This window comes from Dendrobates tinctorius, unplaced genomic scaffold (genome assembly GCF_039654945.1).
Source record: "Dendrobates tinctorius isolate UK_male_01 unplaced genomic scaffold, ASM3965494v1 ptg000208l, whole genome shotgun sequence".
Taxonomy (NCBI): Eukaryota; Metazoa; Chordata; class Amphibia; order Anura; family Dendrobatidae; genus Dendrobates; species Dendrobates tinctorius.
In genome coordinates this window covers 2,755,995-2,783,335 of record NW_027361875.1, presented here as the reverse complement: position 1 = coordinate 2,783,335, position 27,341 = coordinate 2,755,995, and the positions used below count along the sequence as shown (strand labels likewise).

General features: G+C 43.4%; 1 protein-coding gene across 1 annotated transcript in view; it reads right to left on the bottom strand.

The window, feature by feature from the left end:
* SPTB (spectrin beta, erythrocytic) overlaps positions 1-27,341 on the bottom strand; it is a 152,936-nt gene that overhangs the window by 56,454 nt on the left and 69,141 nt on the right. Inside the window, exons 3-15 of the mRNA XM_073554165.1 lie at positions 25,636-25,787; positions 17,693-17,866; positions 17,454-17,542; positions 16,641-16,721; positions 15,733-15,848; positions 12,000-12,112; positions 9,544-9,731; positions 9,263-9,380; positions 8,624-8,782; positions 7,689-7,991; positions 4,620-4,770; positions 1,766-2,636; positions 1,393-1,530 (exon numbers count right to left, since the gene is read on the bottom strand). Coding sequence (XP_073410266.1) covers positions 1,393-1,530; positions 1,766-2,636; positions 4,620-4,770; positions 7,689-7,991; positions 8,624-8,782; positions 9,263-9,380; positions 9,544-9,731; positions 12,000-12,112; positions 15,733-15,848; positions 16,641-16,721; positions 17,454-17,542; positions 17,693-17,866; positions 25,636-25,787 — 2,653 coding nt within the window. The remainder of the gene's footprint in view (positions 1-1,392; positions 1,531-1,765; positions 2,637-4,619; positions 4,771-7,688; positions 7,992-8,623; positions 8,783-9,262; positions 9,381-9,543; positions 9,732-11,999; positions 12,113-15,732; positions 15,849-16,640; positions 16,722-17,453; positions 17,543-17,692; positions 17,867-25,635; positions 25,788-27,341) is intronic.

Below are 27,341 nucleotides of genomic sequence, written 5' to 3'. Positions count from 1 at the left end.
AACAAAAAAAGAAAAAGAAGAGGAAAAGGGGTTACTCCAGTTGAGTAAATCCTAATGTTATTAAAGTAAAAGTAACAGTATGTTAAGAGTTGATTTAATGAATAATATGTTTAAAAAAAAAATGTGTGTAACAGGTTCCGGGTACGAGGTAGAAGTGACGAATACGCCGGCCATGACTCTTTTAAGTGAAAGACGAAGAAACGAAGAACATTGAACCAGACAGTGGTCCGTCAGTCAGGTCCCCAACTCCACGGACACCCCAAAAGGACGAGCGGGTGACGATGACCTGGTAGGCGGAAGGCCTCGGTCATGGCGTTCTGGACAGCTGAAGGTAGTGGAAGGGGAGAGGAGTGGGAGGTTCACGCCATAGAGTAGTCCGGGTGGACCTCGCCAACCCGAAAGAAGTTGTCACGTGGCGTGCGCGCTGGCGAGTAGCAGTAGGCTGCTCGGAGCATGGTGCTCCCGGTTTAGTACTGCCCCGTAGGCAGCGGGTATTGGCCCAGCGACCGGTCTGACAACAGACTGTGGATAAGCTTTAGAACGACATAGGTAGGGAGTACAATTGTCGGGATGACAATGGACAAAGGGAGGGGGAGTGTGGGGAAGGTGACTTGATGGACAGACGTGACTGGCAGTAGGAGGGGACGGTTTGTGCACCAGAGACAGAGATTGACAGGATAGAAAGGTGACAGCTGGGAAAGGTAGATAGGAGGGTGTAGTACTGAGAAATGACCACAAGATGGCAGGAGAGAGTAGTTGAGGACTGAACATCAGCCTATGGCTCAAGAAACGCTTAGTCATGGGGGGCGGGTAGCTAGGAACCCAGGAGAGGAATTCCCCAGTGAGAGAGGGGATAAATAGAACTGGTTGGGGTTCCAGAAGAGTCTAGTCCCGGGAGGAGCTCAGGAAAGGAAGACTCAGGACAGAAGACCGGAGACAGTGGAAGAGCTCGACCAGGGGACTGACCGAGAAGAGACAGTCAGGGGGGTGGCCCTGACTCGACGGACCACAGGACAGACGAGGCCCCGGGGGTACCGATTGGACGGCGACCTTGGGCAGGTGAAGCGCTGGCAGTAGATTGGTCTAGGACAGCCCCAGCGAAGGATCCGCAAGGGACGTTACTGCGACTGGAGCTAGGGAGCAGGAACCTGGTCCTGGAGATAGGGTGCTGTGGGGAGGCTGCGGTGCGTGGTTCTGGTCGTCAGGAGGACGACGAATAAAATCCGGAACTGTTACAAGTGGAATCTGTCTCCGTCTCGTCTTTGTCTCGTCTGGTAAGCAGCGGTCCACCCCCCCAAGCCCGGCCCCTACCACATTTACAATCTGTGTAGAGCTGTGTGAGATGTTGGTGCTATAAAAGCAATGAAAAATAATAATATAATGTACTATCACCTGGCGTTCATATGATCTTGGCCTTGCTTCACGTGCATTCTATTGGGATGTCCACTTTCAAAGAGAACCTCAGAAGCATTATTCACACTCTCAATCTGGGAAGCCAATGCATTCATCTCTTGGCCTAGAGTATTAAACCTAGAAAAAAAGTAATTGTCAAATTTGCTGCTTAGTTGTTGTGCCCATTACTCAAAAATACATTATTTCAATCATATAGTAAAAAAATGATGTGACCTAGCTAAGAGTTAGCAAATAACATAATGTCCATTTCCGTTCTGCACTTTTCAGAAGATATTTAGCATATACAGGGTTTCCCCAATAAATATGTTTCATCTCTAGTGCAATATAATCTGTAAAGAAGATAAGGCATCACCTATGCTGAACAACTCCCATGTCCTCCAGGGATTCAGGAATCACCATCTTTCCCAGCCACTTTTCTTTCTCATTCATCCACATTTCACATGAATCTATTTCTCCAAGAATTGTATAATACGCTAAAGTATCTTGAAGTTTTTGGGAACGCAAATCAGCGAGAGATGCAAGATCAGAGTAGAGAGCCTTCAGTTTTTGAAGTCGGCTGTCTATCTCAGGGGAGGTTTGGTAGTCCTCTGGGAAGGTCTGAACTTGTTGGTTAAGACCTTCCAAAACTTTTCTGTTCAACATGATGTCATCTAGAAGATCTTTATGTTTCTTCACCAGAACATTGGTGGAATATTCATCATGACCAATGTCATCGGTTTGAATGATACGATATGAATCCTGCATCCTGGTAGCCAGATCATCAGCATCAACCTGAAACTGGAAAAAGTTTTCAGTGTCCCGTAACACTTTGAGGCGGAACGCTGCTAAATCTTTCAGCTGTGCCCACTCTTCAGTAATATGGTCTATTCGCTCTTGGATTTTAGGTGCGTCTGGATGTTTATTGGCAATCAGAAACTCTCCATCTTTGATGACTTGCTGTAAATTAGATTCAAGGCCTTTGAGTTCATCTTCAAAAGCCTTATGTTTTCTCTGTAATATGGAAATGGTGGTGAGATCTTTTCCAAAGTCCATAGAAGTATAAATTTGTTCTTTTTCCTTTATCCATCTTTCTATTTCATCCATGTCTCCAAAGAACTTCCACATGCGCCTACACTGTAGAAGCTGCGCTTTCCGATGTGCTGACAATGCAATAAGATCTTGATAACACAACTCGAGGTGTTTTACTCTGTCTGTAATCAGTTGTGGATCACATGGCTTATACCCTAGAAAATGCAACAACATTATGTTAATAAATAAATTTGAGGGGGAGGTGCAATATATACAGGCAAGGACTCTATATGATAAGAGATGGAACAATACGAAATAAGGGCAGACACCATATGATATGGGTGACACCACATATAATAAAGGAGGACACTATGTGATAAGGGACAATGCAATACATAATAATGGAGAATACTGTGGTACGGGTAAGTGCTATCCATTATAAGAGATGACATTATATGATAAGGGAGAGCGCTGTACATAAAAAAGTACATTATATTATAAGGGATGGCACTATACATAATAAAGTAGGACACTAGATTATAAATGATGATGTTATACATAATAAAATATGACACTATAATCACAGATGGCGCTATACATAAGGGAGGACACTATATGATAAAGGCTGGTGCTGTACATGAGGGAGGGCAGTAGTTAGTGTATTTTAGACTTTTTTTTACTTCATTCTTTAGTCATGTTTTCTTTAATGAAATACAGTGCTGTGCAAATTAAATGAGACAAAGCATTTTTTTAAGTAAAATCGTAAGATGGTTATCAGTCAGTGATTCAAACCAGTTTTAACTGCTTTGAACGGGCACTCACACCTGACGGAACTGGAGAGGATCTGCAAGGAAGAATGGCAGAGGATCCCCAAATCCAGGGGTGAAAAACTTGTTGCATCATTCCAAAGAAGACTCATGGCTGTACTAGCTCAAAAGGGTGCTTCTACTCAATACTGTGCAAAGGGTCTGAATAATTATGACCATGTAATATTTCAGTTTTTCTTTTTTAATACATTTGCAAAAATTTCTACATTTCTGTTTTTTTCAGTCAAGATGGGGTGCAGAGTGTACATTAATGAGAAAATATAAACTTTTTGAATTTACCAAATGGCTGCAATGAAACAAAGAGTGAAAAATGTAAAGGGGTCTGAATACTTCCCATACCCACTGTATAGCTCACACAGAGACCTGATCTCAATATCATTGCGTCTGTCTGGCATTACATGAAAGACAGAAGGATTTTCATAAGCGAGATCCACAGAAGATCTGCGTTTAGTTTTCCAAGATGTTTGGAACAACCTCCCTGCTGATTGCCTTCAAAAACTCTGTGCATGTGTATCTACAGTAGAAGAATTGATGCTTTAAGGCAAATAATGGTCACATCAAGTATTAAATTGATTCTTATTTCTCTTTTATTCTATGAATTTCCATTTTGTCAATTGTTAAAAAATTCTAAAAAAAAAAACAAAGCAAAAAAAAACCTCTTGCAAGTACCGCCAAGGAGAGGTGACTAGTCTACCTTAGGGCAGTTTCACATGTCAGTGGCTCCGGTACGTGTGGTGACAGTTTTCTCATGTACCGGAGACACTGACACACGTAGACCCACTCTAATGAATGGGTCCATGTACATGTCAGCATGTTTTCATGGACCGTGTGTCCGTGTGCAAAACACGCTGACATGTCCGTTTTTGTGCAACAGCACGGATCACACGGACCCATACAAGTCAATGGGTCCACGTAAACACGTACCGCACACGGATGGCGTCCATGTGCCATCCGTGTGCGTTTTTAAAAGTCATAGGGTGAACACTGAAACAATTTTTTTCAATGCACGGACACACGGACAGCATATGGACAGCACACGGATCACACACGGATGGTACACACAAACATACGGATAGCACACGGATGCCACATGAATGTCACAAATTTACACACGGACATCTCCGGTACCGTTTTTCCGGTAGCGGAAATATCAGGACGTGTGAAACTGCCCTTATGTGAATGTCCAACCCTTTTACGAGCCTTGCAAAGTGACCATGGATGAATATCAAGCCAGAAAATAAGCTACAGACAGCCTGTTTCTGGGTGTTTTCCCCTCATCAGTGTAAATCAGAGACTGGTTGGCTGAAAAGTTTTCTACAAAGTGTTACTACAATGTAATAATTTGTTAGATAAAGAAAACCCATCGCCTACCTTCTCCTGTGACAAACTTCTGCATAGCAGTTTTGTAAGACTTCACTTTTTCCTGCTGAGCGGCTATGTCAGCTTCAGTCAATAAATGCTTTTGAAGCAAATATTCCACTTCGTTCAGGTGTTTACCAAAGTCTGGAGATAAAATCCCATTCTAAAGGAGGATAAAATGCGATGAAAACATTGTCATAGTGTAAAGCTGTCCAAAGATGTATTGAAGCATGTAAAATAAGTGTTCCAACCAACGGAGAACATTTCAATTTAGCATAATAAAGCTGCCGATAAAATTAAGAAACGTTGTAATTTATCTTATTAGAGAAATGTGATTCTTTCTCCTCCTGGACTCTTTCTTTCCTTCTCAAAATTCTCAGGTAAAATTTGTCTTCAGTGATTACAGGCTTTCCCATTATTGAGATAGGAATTGACAGTTGGTGCCTATAAAGTTCTATGGAGATCTGTAACTGTCAGGAGAACTTGAAGCAGAATGTCTGTGTCTGCCTCTAGCTCCTCCCTAGAATGTATGTGTCTGCCTCTTGCTCCTGCCACCACTCTTCATAGATTTTTACAAGCACCAACTGTCAACTCTTTTGTCAGTATTTTCATAGTCTGTCTTAACTGAATATAGATGTTACCTATGAATTGAGAGTGAAACATCAGTTCAGGAGGAGAAAGAAGCAGATTTCTATAATAAAATGTATTACAAAGTTTCTTATTTTCATGAATGTTATTGATTTATGAAATAAAAATTATAACCTTGGTTGCAGCACTATGCCCAACCCTCGAGGTTAACCCCACTAGCGCCAGTACTCAAGCATTAAGCCACACCCTTGTGGTTAATCCCCTGAGCACCAGTACTATACACTGTGCTCATGCTTCATCATTTTTTTATCCCAACAGGTTCAAATTTTTTCTGATTAATATCTTTATATTTATATCCGCCGGAGCACAGTTTTTAGCCGACAGAGCGTGCCAAATCATTTGCATAGATACAAAGTTAAAATTTTAAGGTGGATCTTCGTACACAGCATGAAACTTTCAGAAGTTTTACCCTTTAAGAAAAGTGGTCCCCAAACTTTTTTACACTTGTAAAATTAAAAAAGTATGCAACTACTCCTTCCTTTAGTCCAGCACAGCTGCTGCTCCAGTTTCAGTGTTTTCGTTGCAGTAATGATGTCACGCATAACACCGCTGCAACCATCACAAAGTTAAGCAGTTCGTGACATCTATAATCAGCAGAGCCAGAGCGCAATGATCATCTGCAGCGTTAATGTGCGCTGTTGACGTGACATCATCGCAGCAGCCAAATTGCTGTGACTGGATGAACGGCATCGATCTGGTGTTGCACTATGGGAGGGTGACTACCTAGTCTTTTTGCTATTTTACATATATAACATAATTATGGAACCACTTTCCTTAAAGCAGAAAACTTTTAAATGTATAGGTCACCGTATTTCATAATGCAGACATCATACATTACTAAATAGATCTGTGATGTCACGGGTGACTGGATACTCTGCCTCCAGCAAGTCGATTTTTCAGAGATAAGGGAAACACCAGGGAAACCGATACAATGGAGGGCCCTGCAATAGGGAACGGGGACGTGGAGACCTCCTGCACTCCCCTGAGTCAGTGTCTCTACACTCCTAACGGTCCCTAGGCAGGTTCCGCACCTGGCGACGAGCAGGATACCTAAAAACCCTAGCTCGCCCTGCACCTATCCCTTTCTAATGAATTGGACGGTGCAGAAATTAATCCCACCACTGCACTAAAACACACATAAGGAAAGTTACAAACAGGGAAAAACCACTTAGCTTTGCTCTGTTGCTATTGCTCCCAGCAACAGAGTCCAGCACCTGAGTGCAGCTTTCCTCCTGAATAGCTGCTACTTCACCAAAGCTTTGTCAAAGCTGCAAGGAACTCCTCACAGTAGCTCCTTCCACACCAGGACTCTGACTGAGCTGCAAGGAACTCTCTCTAGCTCCTTCCTCCACCGAGGATGGTTGGAAATGACCAATATCACCAACAGTGAGTGAGACCACCTGACTCTCCTTTGTAGGCAAGAGCCAGAGCAATCACACCTGCTAGTGATTCCCGTGTAATAATACTAGCCACCACCGGGGGCAAAACTAGAACTAAAGACACCACTGTGTAATGACCCTAATGGCCACCGGGGGCAAAACTAACTTTAAGCAAACAGCTTAAAGGAAAAAAAAAGGTTACATGTGCTTTTATCTGTCACAATCTAGCATGGATAGTGACAAGATCTCTAAGACCCTAATATGCTGGAATACTTACTTTAAAAATCCATATCAGGATAACTGTATAATCCTGATATGTAAAAAAAAAAAAGTTTTCAAATGAGTCCACGGAAAAAGGGAAAGTGCTGCATTCAGTCTCTGCTTACCCAGCCTGGCAGTTACAACTTGTACAGAGCAGTGTGAGATCTCAACAACAACAGGGAGGAGGTACACTGAGGAGCTGTCAATCAGACTAGGTGAGCAGAGATCGCATGTAAACTTGAATGTAGGCTTATACCTCAATTCTGACATGTATTTTTAAGATAAGTACACCAGCCCCGTCAGGTCTGAGAGATCTATTTATTAATGCAAGTTTCTTTGTGAAATTTACAGCACCTAACTCCAAATAGGAGTCCTCACACACTGCCTGGTGCTACGGATGTAGTTCATTCCCTCTCTCCATTAATTTCTACAGTAGAGGTTATTAAAAACTCCCATAGAAGTGAATGGCAAGACCATCGTATGTGTGGCCACCTCTCCGTACTGCGCAGCTGTAACAACAGGCAGAATTGAGTTTTGAGGACCTTGTTCCGGAGATAGATGTGGGTCTCACCTCCGCCACCAGCAACTATCAATCATTCATGTGCATAGGTCATAAAGGTATAGGATGACAATATTCCTTTAATAATAAAACAATATAAATTAGCTGCCTAAGCTCCATTATGTTGTAGCGAAAAATGACGTAGAAAAGATGGAAATTCACTTTAACTGCTACTGAAAAAGAAAAAGAAATGGTGGAAGAGGATCTTTGGTGAATGGAGAACCGTATCCTCACCTTCATTTCATCCATCCATGTGACAGTGTGTAGCATGTCTTGGAAAAGAACTTGAAGCTCAAGATTCATGTCCAGTCTCTGCCGCCTGTTATGCAGTCGCTCAAGTAGATATTGCCAGAGGCGTACAATGTTGTCTTTTCTGGCATTTATCCTCTTTATGTCATGATAATTCTCATTCTCCAGCTCTTTTGCTACATTGACTATTGCCTGAATTCGTCCTTCATAGGCAAAGATGTCCGTTTCGATAGCTTCATGCTTTTTATTAGATGCTTCCACTGATGGCAAATCGCAACCAAAATTATCCTATAGTAGGCAACAAGATCCCAATTATATATCAGAATATCACAATGATGAAATACATTTAGTGATTAAAGGGATATTTCTGTCTTGGAAGGGTTGTCCGAGACTAGTATAATGATGTCCTATCCTTAGATTAGAGATGAGCTGATCGATTTGTGGAACTCAGGCCCGATATCCAGGTCAGCGGTACCTTGCAGCTAGACAGGAGGCCTGATCTTCTATCTTTCTGGTGTTCCCATCGAGGCATTTGATTTGTTGGGGCTACAACGTCATCATCTATGTAACATGACGCACAGATGATGTCGCGCCAGCCCTGACTAATCAAAAGCCGAACCAGTGATGCTGGAAGGTAAGAGATTAAAAGGCATCCCGTGTAGCCGCCAAGTACCACTGACCTGGACGCTGGGCCAGAGTCCACAGGAACATTTTATTTAAACGCATTCTATTGTAGAAATTATTATTATTCCAAGATCTATTGATTAAAATGAACTTTTGTTCATGGGAAAACTCTTTTAAATTCCGACTATGGGAACCAGGTGAACCCAACTTCTCCAGACCTATCATGGTTTTCCCACATGAACTATGCCAAAAGATCAACTTTAGCGTAAGCTTCTTTTTGAAAAAAAGCCACTTACCTGAGCAATCAGATGCTGATTTTCAGCCACCCAGGCTTCTCTCATTGCGGCTTTTCGATCTAAACGTTTGGCCAACTGTTCCAACTTCTCCTGTCGAATCAGCTCATTCCTTAGTGCCGTCTCGCGATCATGTTCGGCCTTTTCAAGACGACCCCATGCCTGTATTTCACAGCATAAAATCATTACAGCTGAAGTCTCCCCTACATGGGTCATCTAACAGTTCCCGCCATTTACATTTTTATTTTTAAAACACGGATTGGATTCTCCTATGATTCGGGTCAGTGAACTTGAACTTTAAATCCACAGCATGAAAATATATGCCATCAATTCTATCTTTTACAATGTGCCTTAGTGCCAAAAGTAGATCCCATTGTCAGTAGGACTGGTTGGAACCACGTAAAACCATATTTATCAAACATGTCTTTGCACAATTAAGAATGGAAGTAGAGTTATGAGAACTTTAGGGTATGTGCACATTTTCTCAAGCAAATTTTGCCATGGATCAAAAATCCACACCAAAATCACCAGCAAAACTGCACAGCTCCATGACCAAACCCACAGCGTAATATTGAGTGTACCCTAAAGCTCTGTTCACACTACTGTCATGGCTTCACTTTCATAAGTCACATATTGTCTTACCCTATTGATGTCGGACACAAGCTGCCCATCTCGAGGCACATACACTTTTTGCTTGTTTTCCCTCATTCTGGACTGTATGGTGAACAGTAGGACCTCTAGTTCGCCCTTTTCATTAAATCTGTTGATAAAATTGACCAATTTACATTAGTTTTATCACATTTGTATACATCAGTGTACATGCACACTGTTCCAGCTGATGCAGAGTTGTGCAGTATCGGGACACCCAAAATTAATGGTGGTTTAGTTACTAACATAGAAACCTTGACTGGCACTGAACTTACTTTGGTGGCTTCTCTATGGTTCTGTATGCACTGAATGACTGTAACTGTTGTTGAACACCCAGCAAGGAATTAGCAAACTTCCAGTTAGTGAGAGCGATGATGGTTTGTTCAATCCACGTCAGCAGATCAGAAGTCAGTCTTTCATATTCATATATCATCTTGTCTGAGTCCATTAGGTTATCGAGGACCTAAAGAAGAAACACATGTGTCATTAAGAAGAGCGAAGAACATACTATGTATCAGGGTTTATGCACGCAACAGCTTTTAGAAGCCGTCGTACCCACGTCGTTTTTGCTATAGAAAGATGCAGGCGGCGTTTTCCCTAATGTGTCTTATATAATGTCTTTTAAGGTTTCTGGGTTTGATTTTTTTAATATTGTGTGTGTTACTAGTAAGTGTCTTCCAAGTGGAAGACACCATAAGACCATACTGCTGATTTTTTTCAATTGAGTCACATCTGTTAAAAGAAGAATAAAAAAGACTGTACATGTGCACAGCAACGCGTTTTTATATTGCAGTGCATTTGTTTGTTCTTTTTTGCATTTTTTTAGGGCTTTTTTACAGGGGTTTCAGACCGAATACTCCTGAAATGGACATCTTGTGTACATATCTTCACACAGATGGAATTATGACTATAACAAGCACTGATCAATGATACAACAGGTCAAACAGTGCAAATTTAATTTATTTTACGTGAGTCGGTGCACACGTCTGTGCACATCGATCTGAGATCGGACCGCTAATGCACGGACTGGCCGCAGCACTCCTGACCCAAGAGTGACAGTTTCATGTATATCTATGAGGCCGTCATGCTCAGGTCAGCAGATACCCCACCAGGCCATGCACTGCGGTCCTGTCTCTGACCGATATGCACGGATGTTTGTATGAACCCTAATACAATAATTCATTGCCTGTACAGTTTACATATTCTTGGCAACCCTTCCCTGGTTAAATAGTGAGATGTGTGGTCCGCTGGATGTATGGAGGATGCATTGTGCAAACATTATTGCAGTTTTTATTTTTTTTAAAAGATAAAGTTTATTAAAAACTTCAAGGATAGAGCACATACTACAACACAGCAAATATAAAAGACAATCAGAGACACTGTATATCGCCAAGATGTACCGGCATACAAATAAGAAGATAATACAAATATTCTCATGTATCATATGTAAAATAAAGTAGCTCATGCTATGAGTTTGTACAATAAGCAGGTCTGAATACAAACAAATCCATCAATAAAAGTAGGAAATCAACTGCATCAGCTGGGTGTCTGTTCCGTCAAGGATCAAGGAGACCTAAAGAATGGGCCTTATGTGACCCAGAGACAATCAGGAGGGAAGAAAAGAAAAAGGAGGTCAGGCAGTTAGGGGGGGGGACCCCAGATTTTAACAAACTCATTTAGGCAATGGTAGTGGATACAAGGCATTCTAGAAGAAGGAGATTATGGGTGCTTGAGCAAGGGTTCCACTCTGTACAAGTAAATATATCAACATACCCTGCACTCCAAAGTTCAAAAAATACATTTTAGTTCAGTAATCCACAAACAAAATTCAGTGACGTATCGGCCCCAAAATGCAGTGTATCTTGATATATAAACTTATTGAGGCAGCCTCAGCTTATTAAATTATTCTTCTTAAAAGCAAAAGAAACGTTCATTGTTGATCTCCATTCAGAAATGGTGGATGTCCAGTGAGACACCCGAGCCACACACATCCAAGTGTTAAACAAATTAGAAACAGCCTGATGTCACGGGGTACTGCTCAGGGTCAATGAACAGATGGGTAGGTGCAGGGGTCCTCTGTGATGGGCATCCCCAGAGTACCTGGGCCCAGTGTCCACTGATTATTACAGTTTAAAGGGAACCTGTCAGCCAATTCATGCTGAGCGAACCCAAGGCTAGAACCATTATTGTATACCCATATGTGGCGTTTCAGAGAAAATATATTTCAAAACTGCAAATGGGGATGAAGAGTCCATGAGGACCAGTTCCAAGCAATATGTCCCTGTTGGTTCTCACCACCCCGTACACCTAGACTGTCAGGTGTCGGAGTATATACACACATCCAGAGAGAATTCTGTCAGTCTAGTCTAGTGGGATGGGGAGAAGTTGGTAATGACTGATCTTGGACTAGTCATCCCATCCTAGCCACCTTTTCCCCACCTGCTGTTTTACGCTAAGTCGGTCTGTGGGTCACGCTGCCCATGCTTCGGCCAAATGAATCAGCTAACAAGTTCCCTTTAGCTTGGCTACTTGCCGTATCACTTTTTATAATGCCGGTGCCATTAGCCAAGAGCAAGGGTGATTGAAAAGGCAATAATTGTAGGATGAAGCACCCCTGCCAAAAAGCCAACGGCTGATAATTATCAATAATGAGAACCTTCCATTATAAACTTTACTAGTCTATAGACGTTTTCACCCATGTAATGACCGAAAGTCATAACTCTAGTCTTACCTTGCCAATTCTTTTGCCTTCTACAGCCAATGCCTTCATTTTGGAGAAATAATGATAAAAGGCCACCACGTACGTTATAATGGATTTCTCATCTGGATTTTCAGTGTAGACATCTGCAACAAGAGAAAAAAAAGTTGGGAACAATTTTTGTAAAAGGGTTTTCCGTAAAGAGAAAAAAAAAATCTGATACTTATGTGTAGGAATGGTGGGAGGGTGAGGGTAGAGAGTGAGGCTGAATGGTAGGGCAAAAAAAATATTTACTGGCTTCAATCCATATGAAGAATGGGATGTGCTTAGTTAAACTATGGATTTGGTTTTGGGACAGTGGTTGGCGCAGGTAGTGAATCCTTCAAGAAAATAAAGGCTTTTGTCTAATGAAATTGTATAAGAATCCTAAGTAATGGAGGAATGTTTCTCTGCCGCCCTCGGGGGAAAAACGATGGAATAAATGCCAACTCGCACTCAATAACTGTTCATATTGACAGTAGTTGGGGATTTCCTAAGAAAAGTTTACCTTTGCTCATTTGTACCAGTCAGCCGCCTCCACACATCACACAATGAAACGATATCACATAGTTTTCATGCCACCGGCAGATTTAGTGACAGCAACTAGAACCCCAGGTAACAAACAAGCGAGAACTAAAAGTTGTACTTCTATTTCCATGGTTCTCCAGACTAATCAAATTGCTAAATGGGCAGATACCTACCTTTCTGGTCACAAATGAGACTTTGAAGCTTTATGGATGTAAAAAAAAAAGCAAAAACAAACAAACAGAATCTGCCCGCCCTCGGTACACATAAAGCCTCACTTGCATAAAGATGCAATATTTATGGTAGGAAAGCTTGCCCCTGTCTTTTACATCCCAACTCAGCCAGGTAATCAGCTGTTAGGTTCTCATTAAAGGGAGCCTATTACCAGATTTATGTTGCCCAAACCGTGAGCAGCATGAATCGGAGCCTGGCGCTACGATTGCAGTTGGGTATATTTTGATTTAAAATGCATCAACATTTCAGAGAAAATGTAGATGGGAGATCCAGCCAAGAACCATAGCCGGTGACTGGTCTAGTCCGGTGCAGCTTCTTAATTATGATATATTTTCTCTAAACATTTCAAAGAAAAAACTTATACTCCTGTGATTTGGTTAGCATGGATAAGGAGACAGGTTCTCTTTAAAAAGAATCTGTCACTACAAAAAAATAGCATAAGTTGCTATAACCATGTTATACCCTATCTGTTGCTGAATACTGTGATATAATTTTTAGGGTACTGTATGTGCACAAAGTTTTTTGTGGAGTTTTGTTTTAGTTTTTGTTTTTTAGTAGGTCCTCATAAAAAAAAACAATTTTGAAAGATCCCTTTAAATACACTTGAAAGTCTCTTCCTATTCATTTATATTATAAAACCATTTTCCTGTTGATATATTCAGTTTTTTTGAGCGCTTGTTTTAGGCTTCAGCCTTTGAAAAGAGCCTGGCAGGAAAAAAAGAAAATTAATTTCACTTTTTTGAAGCAGAGCCTGATGGAAAATGCTTCAAACTAGGCAAATTCTCATCACAAGGCTGCAAAAAATTCTTCAGGGGAAAATAAAGCTCTGGAAAAACTCTTCCAAAACTGCTTCATGGATGAAAAAAAAAAAACTCCTTCGAAAACTCCCCAAAGTAGAATGATTTCCTGAAGCTGTTTCCACTCCGTGCATCAGTTATGGTGGTATTTGGAGTTAATCCCAAGAATTTGTGGACGATAAAAGTTTCATTTTTAAGTTCTTTGGATCTATTCCTTGTTTCCCTATAAGGCCTCTTTCACACTTCAGTTTTTTACAATCAGTCACAATCCGCCAGGTTTTGAAAAAAACGGATCCGCAATTTTCCTTTGAGGATCCGTTTTTTCCCCATTGACTTCCATTATAGGCGGATTGTGACGGATTGCCGTCCGTTGCATCCGTTTTTTTGCGGATCCGCCAAAAGTTGCTGTCAGTCACCATCCTCAAAGAGTTCAAAACGGAGCTTGCAACGTTTTTTTCTCCGGCGGATCCTCCAGACACTCATTTAACCCGAAATTCTTTTTGGTTGCCGGACAAAAAAAAAATATCTATCTCTCTCTCTCTCTCTCTCCTTTTCCAGGCTGCGATTCCTTTAAAATTCTTCATTTGTCGGATCCGTCAAAAAAACGGACGGGTGCCATCCGTTGTCATCAGTACTAAAACGGATCCGCCATCTGTCCTTTTGGCGGATTTTGACTGATGCAAAAAACTGAAGTGTGAAAGAGGCCTAAGAGATAGGTCGAGGTTACATTTGCGAGTGTGATGCGAGAAACTTGCGCGAATCTCTCGCATCAATACCCGATACTGCCGCCGGCACTCGGGACCGGAGTGTGCGGCTGCATAGAAATACATGCAGCCGCACACTCTGGTCCCAAGTGCCGGCGGCAGTGCCGGGTTTCGATGCGTGTTTCTCGCATCGCACTCACAAGTCTGACCCCGGCCATATAGTGACTACACAAGAAATTCATTGTTTTCTAGGTGTTAAAGTGGACATACACACTTGATTACTTTATGACTTGATCTCTGGAATTAGATGGCCAGACACATTGACATTAGACCGTGTTAACTGAGTTTAGAAACACACACTTTGGCCGTTCTCGTTGCGTCAATGCTGCATTTTATCTGCTGTATTTTTTTGTGCAGAAAATCTGCTACTTTTAAGCAAAGTGGGTGGCATCATCACCCACAGGAGGAAGTGCGAATCTCTGCACCGCATACACTACTTGTATAGGATTGGTAGCTATTATAGCATTGAGTCATTATGTCCTAGGGACGCACTCTTCTATAACGATTTGATGTCTGAAGAGTGATTATTGTTTTTTTTTCGATATGTGCAGCCTCCTTTTGTTTTAAATGCGGGTTGTGGTGCCTTGTTTTTAGGTTTCCCACTTTTTAACTTTGTATGTCATACATGTCTTTTTGGCTATTTAATAAAGATTTATTTTTTGAGATTTTGGGTTCATACGTGTTCTTTTCAGATATACTTTTAAGCAAAGTGGATGTGATTTACTAAGAACTCATGGTCGCCGTTTGTCTAAAGATGTTCTTAAACCGTATGGTTTTTGGTACCTTTCTTTCCCTATAGACTTCTTTGGGAAGCCTGCAAAAAATGAATGCAAAAAAACACTTTTTAAGTGCAGAATTCCAATGTTTCTGCACTAAAAACTAAGCTCACAGAAAAAAAAAACCGAGTCAAATCTGTAAAAAAAAAAAAAAAAAACAGCAAAAATGCAATAATCGCAGCAGATTGTTTTACTTTTTGCGGCACTTGTTCAGGCGGAATCCACCTGAAAAAGACATCGCATGCACAGACCTTTACATGTTTGGGTATTGAATAGACACAGAAACCAAAGTCTGGGCGCAAAGTAAAGTCACTCCTGCTGATAACATTAAAAAATAAATAAAATTAGTATTATTTCATGCAAAAAATAAAAATATATTACTACAACATGCATGCTTAGTCTCTACGCTATAGCTGCACATATTTTGCCCCTATATTCTCACCCTCTAGGTTGTCGGAATTGTAAATGAATTAAATTGTGACACAGTTCTTCACATTGGACTAAATAGTAAATTGAAGCAAAATAAAATGTTATATATATATATATATATATATAAAAAGAACAGTAGATAACATAGTGGATTCCTATTCCTTCCCACAAAACGAATAGACACAACTCGAGTGTAACTTACCCTCCGGATCTAGAAGTTGTGTTATGCCCAGTTGTCTATCGGCCACGTTAAATGCATTTTCCAAGTTGTATTTAGCGTTTGATTTCTTGAGTTTTTCAAAGTTGATCAGATCAGGCCTGAAAGGGAAACATTATCGTGGTTAGTGCATTACACATTGCAAGGAAGACGCTGAACTGCTACTCCCTGAATCTGTCTTGTCGTCCTTGATAACCTAGGGAACTATGAAAACATGGAAAATCTTGACATATACATTGCATACCACTTTTTATAGCATATACATATATGTCCAAGAGAGACAAGTTCCAAATAACAAGGACGTCATGGTACTCTAAGTATAGGCAATGTATATTCAAGAACATAGCCTGCGATTGAGAGACCTTGATAATCCTTGACTTGCTTGGTGGTAGTAGTTGCCTTATAACTAGAGTTGAGTGAATATGTTCGGAAACGATCACCGAATCCGAATTTGCCGAATTCATGCCATATTGGTACCCTATTCGAGCCAAATTTATGTTTGACAATCGTTTCCAAACACATTTATTCATTTCTACTCCCATTGACTCCAATGATGTTTGGCAAATATTGGAAAAAAACAGAAACAGAAACAGAAAGTAATCTGAATTCGCTCAACTCTACTTATAAAGTATGTAATGAAATGGGGTCCCTAGTTCAGGATTCCCCTCTATGAGCCTGAACCACACACAAAGAGCTGCAAATCCATTAACAGACCAGTCCAGTAATAAATTACATGGTCGGCCATACTGTAATTTTCATGTGTGGCACATGGAGCAGCTATCTGTAGAGAAGGGGTTGTCTTCATGGAACCACGCGTTCTTCCACACAAAAGATATGGTCTTGTAAGCTCTACAACCTAGGAAGGGCATTCGCATCACATCCCATTATCTTACCTGTGCTTGTGGATAAGGGCATTGAAAGCTAATCCGTCCTTCCAGCTGGATGTGAAGTTGGTGATATTGACATTTGGATATCTACAATAATCAGATTTATCATTGTTAACATTCATTACCAAGTTAAACAATTTGGCCTTTAGGAAATTTTGTGGGCAGTAGACCAAACACGGAGTTAACTTTCTCAACATCTCAACATTTTGTAAACAGAAAAAAATTAAAAGTTGGTTTTCGGATTCCTGACATTTTAATTAAAAGTTTAGAACGGTATAAAATAACAGAGTAATTCTAGAGTTCTCTTCTGCTCCCATGCTGGCCGCCTACCTAGTCCCCTGACGGTCTCTATATCCTGGCCTACAAGAGGATTTGACATAGCGATGTGACCGTTACAACCAATCACTGGGCACAGCAGATTCTTCAGTAGTGCCCAATACCCAGTCACATGGGTTTAGGTCGCTTACAGTTATTAGCCTACCATAAAAACTCATCACCTAACCACTAGGTAGATGATAAGCTGCTAATCGAGGGAAAAGTCTGACTGGAAAGACCTCCATTTATCCCAAGAAAAGGATTCTGGAGTCCCCCTTTTAGAATAGAGTGAAAGTCGTCAGTTCCATTCATTGTATGGGACTGCCAACATTTATGGGACCCTTTGAGAGAAAAGCCATAGATGTTGGCTGGCCTTGAATACGGCGCTTAGCTATCTTCATCAGTACAATAGTTAATAAATGGACAGCTGGGGCACACGCTTGATCCTTGCTCCAACCATTGAGGACTCGCCCTTTTTATGACATGCCCCCAATTCATACTCACCCTGCTGTTTTCATCTGGCACCACAGAAGTAAAGCGTCTTTAGCAGAACGAGTCTCGCTGCCTTTCGTCTCCACAATAATATCTTGCATCTATGACGATAGAACCCAAATATTGTTTTTTTGCGCCAGAAATGTTGGAGTCATGTCACATCCAATCAGAGAAGCAGGTAGACAGTGGTAATATAGTATGGGGGACTCGTGCGATGGTAATCAGCAAAGTTATAGGAAAATCACACGTACCTGGAACCGTAATATAATGGTCCAGATGAGTCCAAGGATTAATCTGTGATTACCATTGACAATGTCATGGGGGCCGATATTTTCCAGATGAACTTTCTGTTCTCTGAGAAAATGAAGAGATTTGTCTACATTTTCTAAGCAGTGGATTCTCATCCTTCCTTTAGTCCTTCTTGGCTGGGGAAAAAAAGGGGATAAATGTTTAGCTATATAAAAGGGCTCACAGTTTAATTTTACAATGAAAAAACATGAAAAGGTTTCCCCCTAATGAGTAGGCAGTTTCTCTTCACAGGATTTCTGCCTGCACTATAGGTGCTGAAACTCTCTTTCCCTCCTTTTCCAGTGTAAGGGTCAGCCAGGGCGGTAGTCGTGACTGAGGTAAACGGGCCAGGCGCGCCCTGGCCTCCCCTCACATACACATCACAGTTCTCTGTCAGCATACCTGTTGTTCCATTCTTCTCACCTTCAGGGCCTTCTCTAAGTGGCTGTATATTTTTCCTAACTTTTTTGGCACAAACGGAGTCACAGTCCAATTCCAACCATCTTTAAACAAGAAACTTTACTCTAATATGTTCTCAGTCCATTCACCACAGTTACAGCATATACATCAGGTAACACAAAGTTTGCCTTCTTCTCTTTCCCTATATTGTCACTGTCACCTTCCAGAATGTTCCTGGGTCGTCCCGTCCCAGTCAGCATCACAGCATCCTTCCTGTCCAGCTTCGGTATCTTTGGGAGTTCCCCCATCTGTTTTGCCCCAGACAAAAGGGCATCTGCCCACGTAGCAAGAAGCCACATGATGCCTTTTATAAAGCCTGCCCTGCTGCAAACTCTGTAATTCTGCTCTCTGCTGCTGTATACTGTGCTGTTATTCTCTTTGGCCCTCCGGCCTCGAATGGCTGGGCTATTATCTTCACATCGTTACGGGGCTAACTGCCCTGTCAGGGCTCCCCCAGCCCAACTGACTAAACTGCCGGATGGTCCCCAGCTTAACCACAGTTAGCCCCTCCAACATTTAACTATTTACATTTTGAGCATAACTTTACCCCCATCTAGAGGACTAAATAGGGTACTACACTTTCCCTACCATAAAGCAAAATAACAATATACATTTGGAAAACCATACATTAAAGGGAATCTGTCACCCTATTTTTGGCCTATAAGCTGCTGCCACAGCCATCAGGAGTTTATCTACAGCATTCTGTAATGCTGTAGATAAGCCCCCGATGTAACCTGAAAGATAAGAAAAGCGAGTTATATTATACTCCCCCGGGGATCCAGTTCGGTCTGGCGCCTCCCATCTTCTAGAGGTGACGTCCTCCTTCTTACTTCTGCTGCGGCTCCAGCGCAGGCATACTTTCTCTGCCCTGTTGAGAGCAGAGTACTGCAGTGCGCAGGCGCCAGACCTCTCTGACCTTTCCCGATGCCTGCGCACTGCAGTACTTTACTCTGCCCTCAACAGGGCAGAGAAAGTACGCCTGCGCAGGAGCCGCGGCAGAAGTAAGAAGGGGGACATCATTACATGAAGATGGGAGGACCCGGGCCAGGCCAAGGCACCCACCGCCCCCGCCCCCCGGTGAGTATAATCTAACTTGATTTTCTTATTTTTCAGGTTACATCGGGGGGCTTATCTACAGCATTACAGAATGCTGTAGTTAAGCCGCTGATGATGGTGGCTGTATCTTATAGGCCGAAAATGGGGTGACAGGTTCCCTTTAATATATACACATCTATACAGGACGGTCTCGATAACCCCTTACAGTTTAATTTTACAATTAAAAAATACGAAAAGGTTTCCCCTTATTGAGTAGGCCGTTTCTCTTCACAAGATTTCTGCCTGCGCCATAGGTGCAGGTGTGGGGAAGGTGACCTGACGGACGGACTTGTCAGCATGAAGTAAGGATGGTTTGTGCACTATACAGTAGGTGTATGTTTGTAATTACACTAGGGAAACAGCTGGAAAAGTGAAGATTGAGTGCAGTACCTTGGGTTGACCACAAGATGGCAGGGGAGAGCGTGAGTTCAGGACTTGACAGCAGCTTAGGGCTTTAGAAACCGTTGGTCATGAGGGGCTGAGTTACAGGGAACCGGGAAGGTTATAAATAGGACAGGAGGGTTCCAGAAAGTTCCAGTCCCGGGAGGAGCTCAAGAGGAGAGGAGTTTGTGACGAAGTGTGTACTGTGTGGAGAGCTCAACTAGGGGACTGAGGAGAAAGGAAGTCAGGGGGGTGGCCCTGACACGAAGAACCGCAGAACAGACGAGGCCCCGGGGGAAACATACCAAATTGACGACGACCTCTGACCAGCAAATTGCTGTTGGCGAACAGGCCTAAGGCGGCAACAGTGACCGAGCTGGGAGGAGCATCACTACGCTAAAAGTACGGTGTATGTGCCCGGGCCTGGAAACGGAGGGTTGTGGTAGAATTGCGGTGTGCTGCTGAGGTCGTCAGACGGACGACTAAATAAACTTGGACATGTTGTACCCGAAATCTGCCTCCATCTTGTGTCTGTGACGTCTGCGCACGGTAAATGAGGGACCACCCCCCAGTGCGGCCCACCCCTATTACATTTGGCGTAGTCGGCAGGATAGCCACCACCAATACTTCAACTTCAGTGACAAGCCTACGACGGAGGAAGATAAAAAGACTTGGGCTGCCTTGCTTGTGGATTACAAATTTAGGACTCGGTTTCTGCCATGAGAGGAACCGGAGCGGTCTAAGAACTGAAAAAATGGCTGTGGTGATTTGGCATCAAAAGAATAAAACACAGGCGTTTACAACTGAACTGGATGATCCGGGGCTATATCAAATCCGCTCCTGGTGGAGTGGTGTTCATCTGGAGAGAACCGCCCCCTCATGTTGGACCCTGGAAGATGGGTGGAGAAACCCACCACCGCACCACCCAAGAACGGGAGTGTTTGGCGCCATTCAGCTACTGGACCCCAGACGGAATGAGACGCTGTAGCTGTCGGGGTATCGGACGCCTGGAATGGCGGTGGTGCCAGGAAATGGAGACTCATCGGGAGACCTGCCCAGGGAGCTTCTCCGCGGAACTGTCGGGCCTGGAGGCCGGCCCTGCCGGACGGTGGGGTGAAAACCAACGGCCGGGGAAGGAGCGGTGGGAAAGCCTATTGGGAGCTGAGGCGGCTGGGAAGGTGAGCGTGTCCCCGGCCCCGCCGGCGGCACCCCAGGCAAACCCCGTACCCACGTTCCGTGCACCAGACAGACCTCGGGGTCCCGACACCGGCCCTCGGCCTTCCCGCCTGACTCCTTACGCTGTGGTGCCTCCCGCTCTGGACGACGGCGTGGGCCCCGTCAAGCTGACTGCCGCTACATCGGTCACACTCCCAGTCACTGCTGTGATCGGGCCGTCAGCTGCTGTTTTGGACTCACCGGCAATTGCGGTCGCTGCTCCATCTGCGGCCCTGCCTGCGGTTGATTTGCCGGAGCCCATGGCCGCTTTGGTACCAGCTGCGGCCTTCCCCGTGGCCACGCCGACTTCACTGCCAAAGCTGGCTGCAGCCTACTCACCACCGGAGCCTGCGGCCACTTCTGCCCCGCCCCCAACCTCGACCGCGGCCCGCACACCGGACTCTGCGGCCTATACCGGACCCTCCGCTTGGGTTGCGGAGGTAATCGAGAAAAAGAAGGCCAGAGAGCGGGAGATCTGGGGACTGCTTCATGAAAAAGGAGAGGCTGGCATGGCGGTTCCACGTTCCATCGGGCGGCTGGTGCACACGAGCAGGGAAAAAGGTTATGGATTCATCCGGGACCTCGCCACTGGTGAAAAAGTATATTTGAATGTGGCTTCCATCCGTCACGGCCGGGCTCTGCAGGAAGGAGACTGGGTCTCTTATTACAAGGAGTACTGCCCCCGAGGCTACTACGCCGTTGCAGTGATCGCTTGTCCTGAAGACTACGTGCCCCCGTAAAAGAACTTATAGAGACACCCCAAGAATCCCGGGACTTCACAGCTGTGGAGTCCCTTGCTGAGTTGGCGGAACACCGGCCGTCAGGAGATGGCCCGGACTACCGGGAATTCGATGCACCGTTGTGCTGTTCACAGGACAGTTCTACGTCCAAGTTATTAGAAATGTTTTGTTTGTTGAAAGCTGTTTTCTCCTGACACAGCGGGGACGCATACGGGTAAGTACTTATGACAAAGTAAGGGAGAGTAGGCATGTTTTGTTTTTATATTGGCTTAAAGGAAAAGTTAAAAAAAAGGGGTTACATGTGCTATTATAAAGTTGGTTTAATGTATAATATGCATAAGAAGAATGCAACAGGTCCCGGGTATGAGGGTATGTGTGACAAAGGGTCTGTGTGACAGAGGGTCTGTGTGACAAAGGGTCTGTGTGACAAAGGGTCTGTGTGACCGAGACGCCGTCCATGACTTGTTTTATAGTGAAGGACAAAGAGATGGAAGATATGGAATCAGACAGTGGTCCCAAGCCAGGTCCCTGACACCACGGACACCCCAGGAGAAGAGGCTGGTGCTGACAATGACCTGGTAGGCGTAAGGCCTCAGTCATGGCGTTCCGGACAGTTGAGGGTGACAGAAGGGGAGAGTAGGGGAAGGTACACGCCGTAGAGAAATCCAGTGTACCTAGCCCAACTTGAAAGAAGTTGTCATGTGGTGCGTGCGCCGGCGAGTAGCAGTAAGAGTCTCGGAGCATGGTGCCCCCGGTTTGGTTCGGCCCCCGAGTATGGCGGGTTTGGCCCAACAACCGGTCCGACAACAGACAGTATGAAAGCTTCAGAACGACGGAGGTAGGGAATACGATTGTCGGGGATGACAATAGACAAAGGAAGGGGGAATGTGGGGAAGGAGACCTGACGGACGGACTTGTCAGCAAGAAGTAAGGATGGTTTGTGCACTGTAGGCGTATGTTTGTAATTACACTAGGGAAACAGCTGGAAAAGTGAAGATTGAGTGCAGTACCTTGGGTTAACCACAAGATGGCAGGGGAGAGCGTGAGTTCAAGACTTTACAGCAGCTTAGGGCTTTAGAAACCGTTGGTCATGGGGGGCGGAGTTACAGGGAACCGGGAAGGTTATAAATAGGACAGGAGGGTTGCAGAAAGTTCCAGTCCCGGGAGGAGCTCAAGAGGAGAGGAGTTTGTGACGAAGTGTGTGCTGTGTGGAGAGCACAACTATGGGACCGAGGAGAAAGGAAGCCAGGGGGGTGACCCCGACACGAAGAACCGCAGAACAGACGAGGCCCCGGGGGAAACACACCAAATTGACGACGACCTCTGACCAGTAAATTGCTGTTGGCGAACAGGCCTAAGGCAGCCACAGTGACCGAGCTGGGAGGAACGTCACTACGCTAAAAGTACGGTGTATGTACCCAGGCCTGGAAACGGAGGGCTGTGGAAGAATTGCGGTGTGCTGCTGAGTTTGTCAGGTGGACGACTAAATAAACTTGGACCTGTTGTACCCGAAATCTGCCTCCATCTTGTGTCTGTGACATCTGTGCGCGGTAAATGAGGGACCACCCCCCAGTGCGGCCCACCCCTACTACACAGGAACTCTCTTTCCCTCCCTTTCCAGCATGCATTATCCAACGACTTACTTGCCCCAAACGGAAAACCTGCCACTCTGTCATGCCTACATGTTATTTGACAGCAGAAAGACAAAGACTTTGTTGCATTCATTGTAATCCATCTATTTTTCTCTGGTGTCTGAGACAGATTACGCTTGACAACAGGCAACAAATTAGACAAAAGGGATGCAACTAGTCGATGAAACTTTGGAGTAATTTTTCAGGTTGAATATATTTTTTGGAGTCAGCAAAGTATAATTAGTCACTGCATTGGCCAACAGATGAGCCTGAGTTTCTTGAGACAAAATATGTAAGGTTTTAAAGGTGGAAGCTCCAGACTAGGAGAGGGACAAGCGCTCGCAATGTAGTAGTTTCAGACTAAGCACACACATTTCATATTTGGTACAGGTTTTTAGCACGGATTTGCATGCAAATATTCTGCAGTGTTTACAGGGCTAGCTAAGCAGATGAGATTTCAGCAAATCTCATCCACGCAAACGGTATTAAAATTGTTTTGCGTTGCAAATTTTTTTTATTTTGGGTTGATTCAATGCCCATTTCACTCTTTTGCACTTTAAAAGATTTAATTTGCTCCAAAACTGCACCAATTCAGCATGTAAGGTGCGTTTTTGTTGCAGATATGCTGCAGAAAAGTCAGCACCAAATATGCAAACCTTTAGCATGATGGTTATACAGTTGTGGCCAAAAGTATTGACACCCCTGCAATTCTGTCAGATAATACTCAGTTTCTTCCTGAAAATGATTGCAAACACAAATTCTTTGGTATTATTATCTTCATTTAATTTGTCTTAAATGAAAAAACACAAAAAGAATTGTCCTAAAGCCAAATTAGGTATAATTCCACACCAAACATAAAAAGAGGGTGGACAAAAGTATTGGCACTGTTCGAAAAATCATGTGATGCTTCTCTAATTTGTGTAATTAACAGCACCTGTAACTTACCTGTGGCACCTAACAGGTGTTGGCAATAACTAAATCACACTTGCAGCCAGTTGACATGGATTAAAGTTGACTCAACCTCTGTCCTGTGTCCTTGTGTGTACCACATTGAGCATGGAGAAAAGAACGAAGACCAAAGAACTGTCTGAGGACTTGAGAAACCAAATTGTGAGGAAGCATGAGCAATCTCAAGGCTACAAGTCCATCTCCAAAGACCTGAATGTTCCTGTGTCTACCGTGCGCAGTGTCATCAAGAAGTTTAAAGCCCATGGCACTGTGGCTAACCTCCCTAGATGTGGACGGAAAAGAAAAATTGACAAGAGATTTCAACGCAAGATTGTGCGGATGTTGGATAAAGAACCTCGACTAACATCCAAACAAGTTCAAGCTGCCCTGCAGTCTGAGGGTACAACAGTGTCAACCCATACTATCCGTCGGCATCTGAATTAAAAGGGACTGTATGGTAAGAGACCCAGGAAGACCCAACTTCTTACCCCGAGACATAAAAAAGCCAGGCTGGAGTTTGCCAAAACTTACCTAAAAAAGCCTAAAATGTTTTGGAAGAATTTTCTCTGGTCAGATGAGACAAAAGTAGAGCTTTTTGGGCAAAGGCATCAACATAGAGTTTACAGGAGAAAAAAAGAGGCATTCAAAGAAAAGAACACGGTCCCTACAGTCAAACATGGTGGAGGTTCCCTGATGTTTTGGGGTTGCTTTGCTGCCTCTGGCACTGGACTCCTTGACCTTGTGCATGGCATTATGAAGTCTGAAGACTACCAACAAATTTTGCAGCATAATGTAGGGCCCAGTGTGAGAAAGCTGGGTCTCCCTCAGAGGTCATTGGTCTTCCAGCAAGACAATGACCCAAAACACACTTCAAAAAGCACTAGAAAATGGTTTGAGAGAAAGCACTGGAGACTTCTAAGGTGGCCAGCAATGAATCCAGACCTGAATCCCATAGAACACCTGTGGAGAGATCTAAAAATGGCAGTTTGGAGAAGGCACCCTTCAAATATCAGGGACCTGGAGCAGTTTGCCAAAGAAGAATGGTCTAAAATTCCAGCAGAGCATTGTAAGAAACTCATTGATGGTTACCAGAAGTGGTTGGTCGCAGTTATTTTGGCTATCTGGCCCATTTTTGGAGTTTTGTGTGAAATGATCAATGTTTTGCTTTTTGCTTCATTCTCTTTTGTGTTTTTTCATTTAAGACAAATTAAATGAAGATAATAATACCAAAGAATTTGTGTTTGCAATCATTTTCAGGAAGAAACAGTATTATCTGACAGAATTGCAGGGGTGTCAATACTTTTGGCCACAACTGTATGGTAATTCACCTCGCACCACCTCACTAATGACTCCTTACAAAAGACCAGATCCTCAGCCTACCCACTGCACCAGCCTGTGAGACTTAGCAGCCCCACTGCTCCAGCCTGTGAGACTTACCAGCCGTTCCCCTGAGAGCACCTCTAGCAGCTTTATCAGCATTCTGCCATCTCTTAGGTCCAAATAGAGATCAGATATACGGCAGCTCACAAACGCCAGATGCGAATTCACCCATTTAGTAAACGTCTTCTTCTGCACGGCTTCACGTTCATCTGAAATAAAGGTGCAAAATGGTAATATGGTGAAAGAATCCACATCAGTGGGGTTTCTCCATTACATATAGAGGAATGGAGCTATACAGTTCTGGCAAAAATTAAGAGACCATTGCAAAATTTTAGTTTGTATGATTTTTCTCTTTATAGGTATATTTTTTAGTAAAATGTAAATTGCTCTTTTATTATATAAACTACTGATAAAATGTCTTCGAATTTCCAAGCACTAAATTTTGTATTTATTTTTAGAAAATGGTCAAAATAACAAAAAAATGCAGTGCTTGTAGACCTCAAATAATGCTAAGAAAACAAGTTCATAATCATTTAGAATCCACAATACTAATGTTTTATCTCAGGAAGAGTTCAGAAATCAATTTTTTCTGGAATAACCATTATTTTTAATCACAGTTTTCATGCATCTTGGCATGCTTTCCACCAGTCTTTCACACTGCTTTTAGGTGACCTTATGCCACTCCTGGTACAAAAATTTTAGCAGTTCTTCTTTGTTTGATGGCTTGTGACTATCCATCTTCCTCTTGATTACATTCCAGAGGTTTTCAATGAGGTTCAGGTCTGGAGATTGGGCTGGTCATGACAGGGATTTGATGTGGTGGTCCTTCATCAGCACATTGATTGACCTAGCTGGGCGGCATGGCACATTATCCTGCTGGAAAAAAACAGTCCTCAGAGTTGGGGAACATTGCCTGAGCAGAAGGAATCAACTGTTTATCCAGGATAACCTTGTATGCGGCTTGATTCATATGTTGTTCGCAAAGATTAACCTGCCCAATTCCAGCCTTGCTGAAGCATCCCCAGATCATCACCGATCCTCCACCAAATTTCACCGATCCTCCACCAAAGCTAATTTTCTCCCCTTTTAAAAACAGGATTCTATAATAGATAAGGTGTGTATTATAAGAAATCTTGTACCTCCTTCTATAAACTTATTAAAAGTCACCTCGGGGCTCTGTGACCTGTAGCACTTGGTTTGCTGCTTTGTGTTTGTTTTTTCTGCAGGCAGGGAATTGTTTGGTGGTGCCTTCTAATTTAGAGATTCAGAGTAGTTGGTACGTTATTATCCCTTAAATATTGGTGATGCCATTAAAGGCCTTGTCCAGGAAGATAATATAATTTTTTTTTGCTATAGGTTTAAAAATTAGCAGTCAGGTAGTTAATATCTACCTGACTGCTCTACTTGGCGCCGGCACAGAGCAGTCACCGAACGCTCCTGCCGGTGATTCAGCTGCTCATGTCAACAGAGCAGCTCTTTTTCTGCAGGGCTGCTCTGTCGACATCGCGTGACTGCTGATGTCATGGACAGCCAGCTTCCTGTAGTTAGGCAGCGGGGAGCAAGTTGTCAATCAGCATGACGTCAGCAGTCACACCCCGTCAACAGAGCAGAGCGGAAGAGAAACCGTTGCTCTGCTGTTGTGACATCAGCGGAAGCTGCTGAATCGCCGGCAGGTGTGGTCTATGAGTGCTCTGTGCTGGCAGAGATCAGTGTGGAGTTCCTGTCTGTAGTTAGTAAATACCTTCCAGTTAGTTCTTAGATCT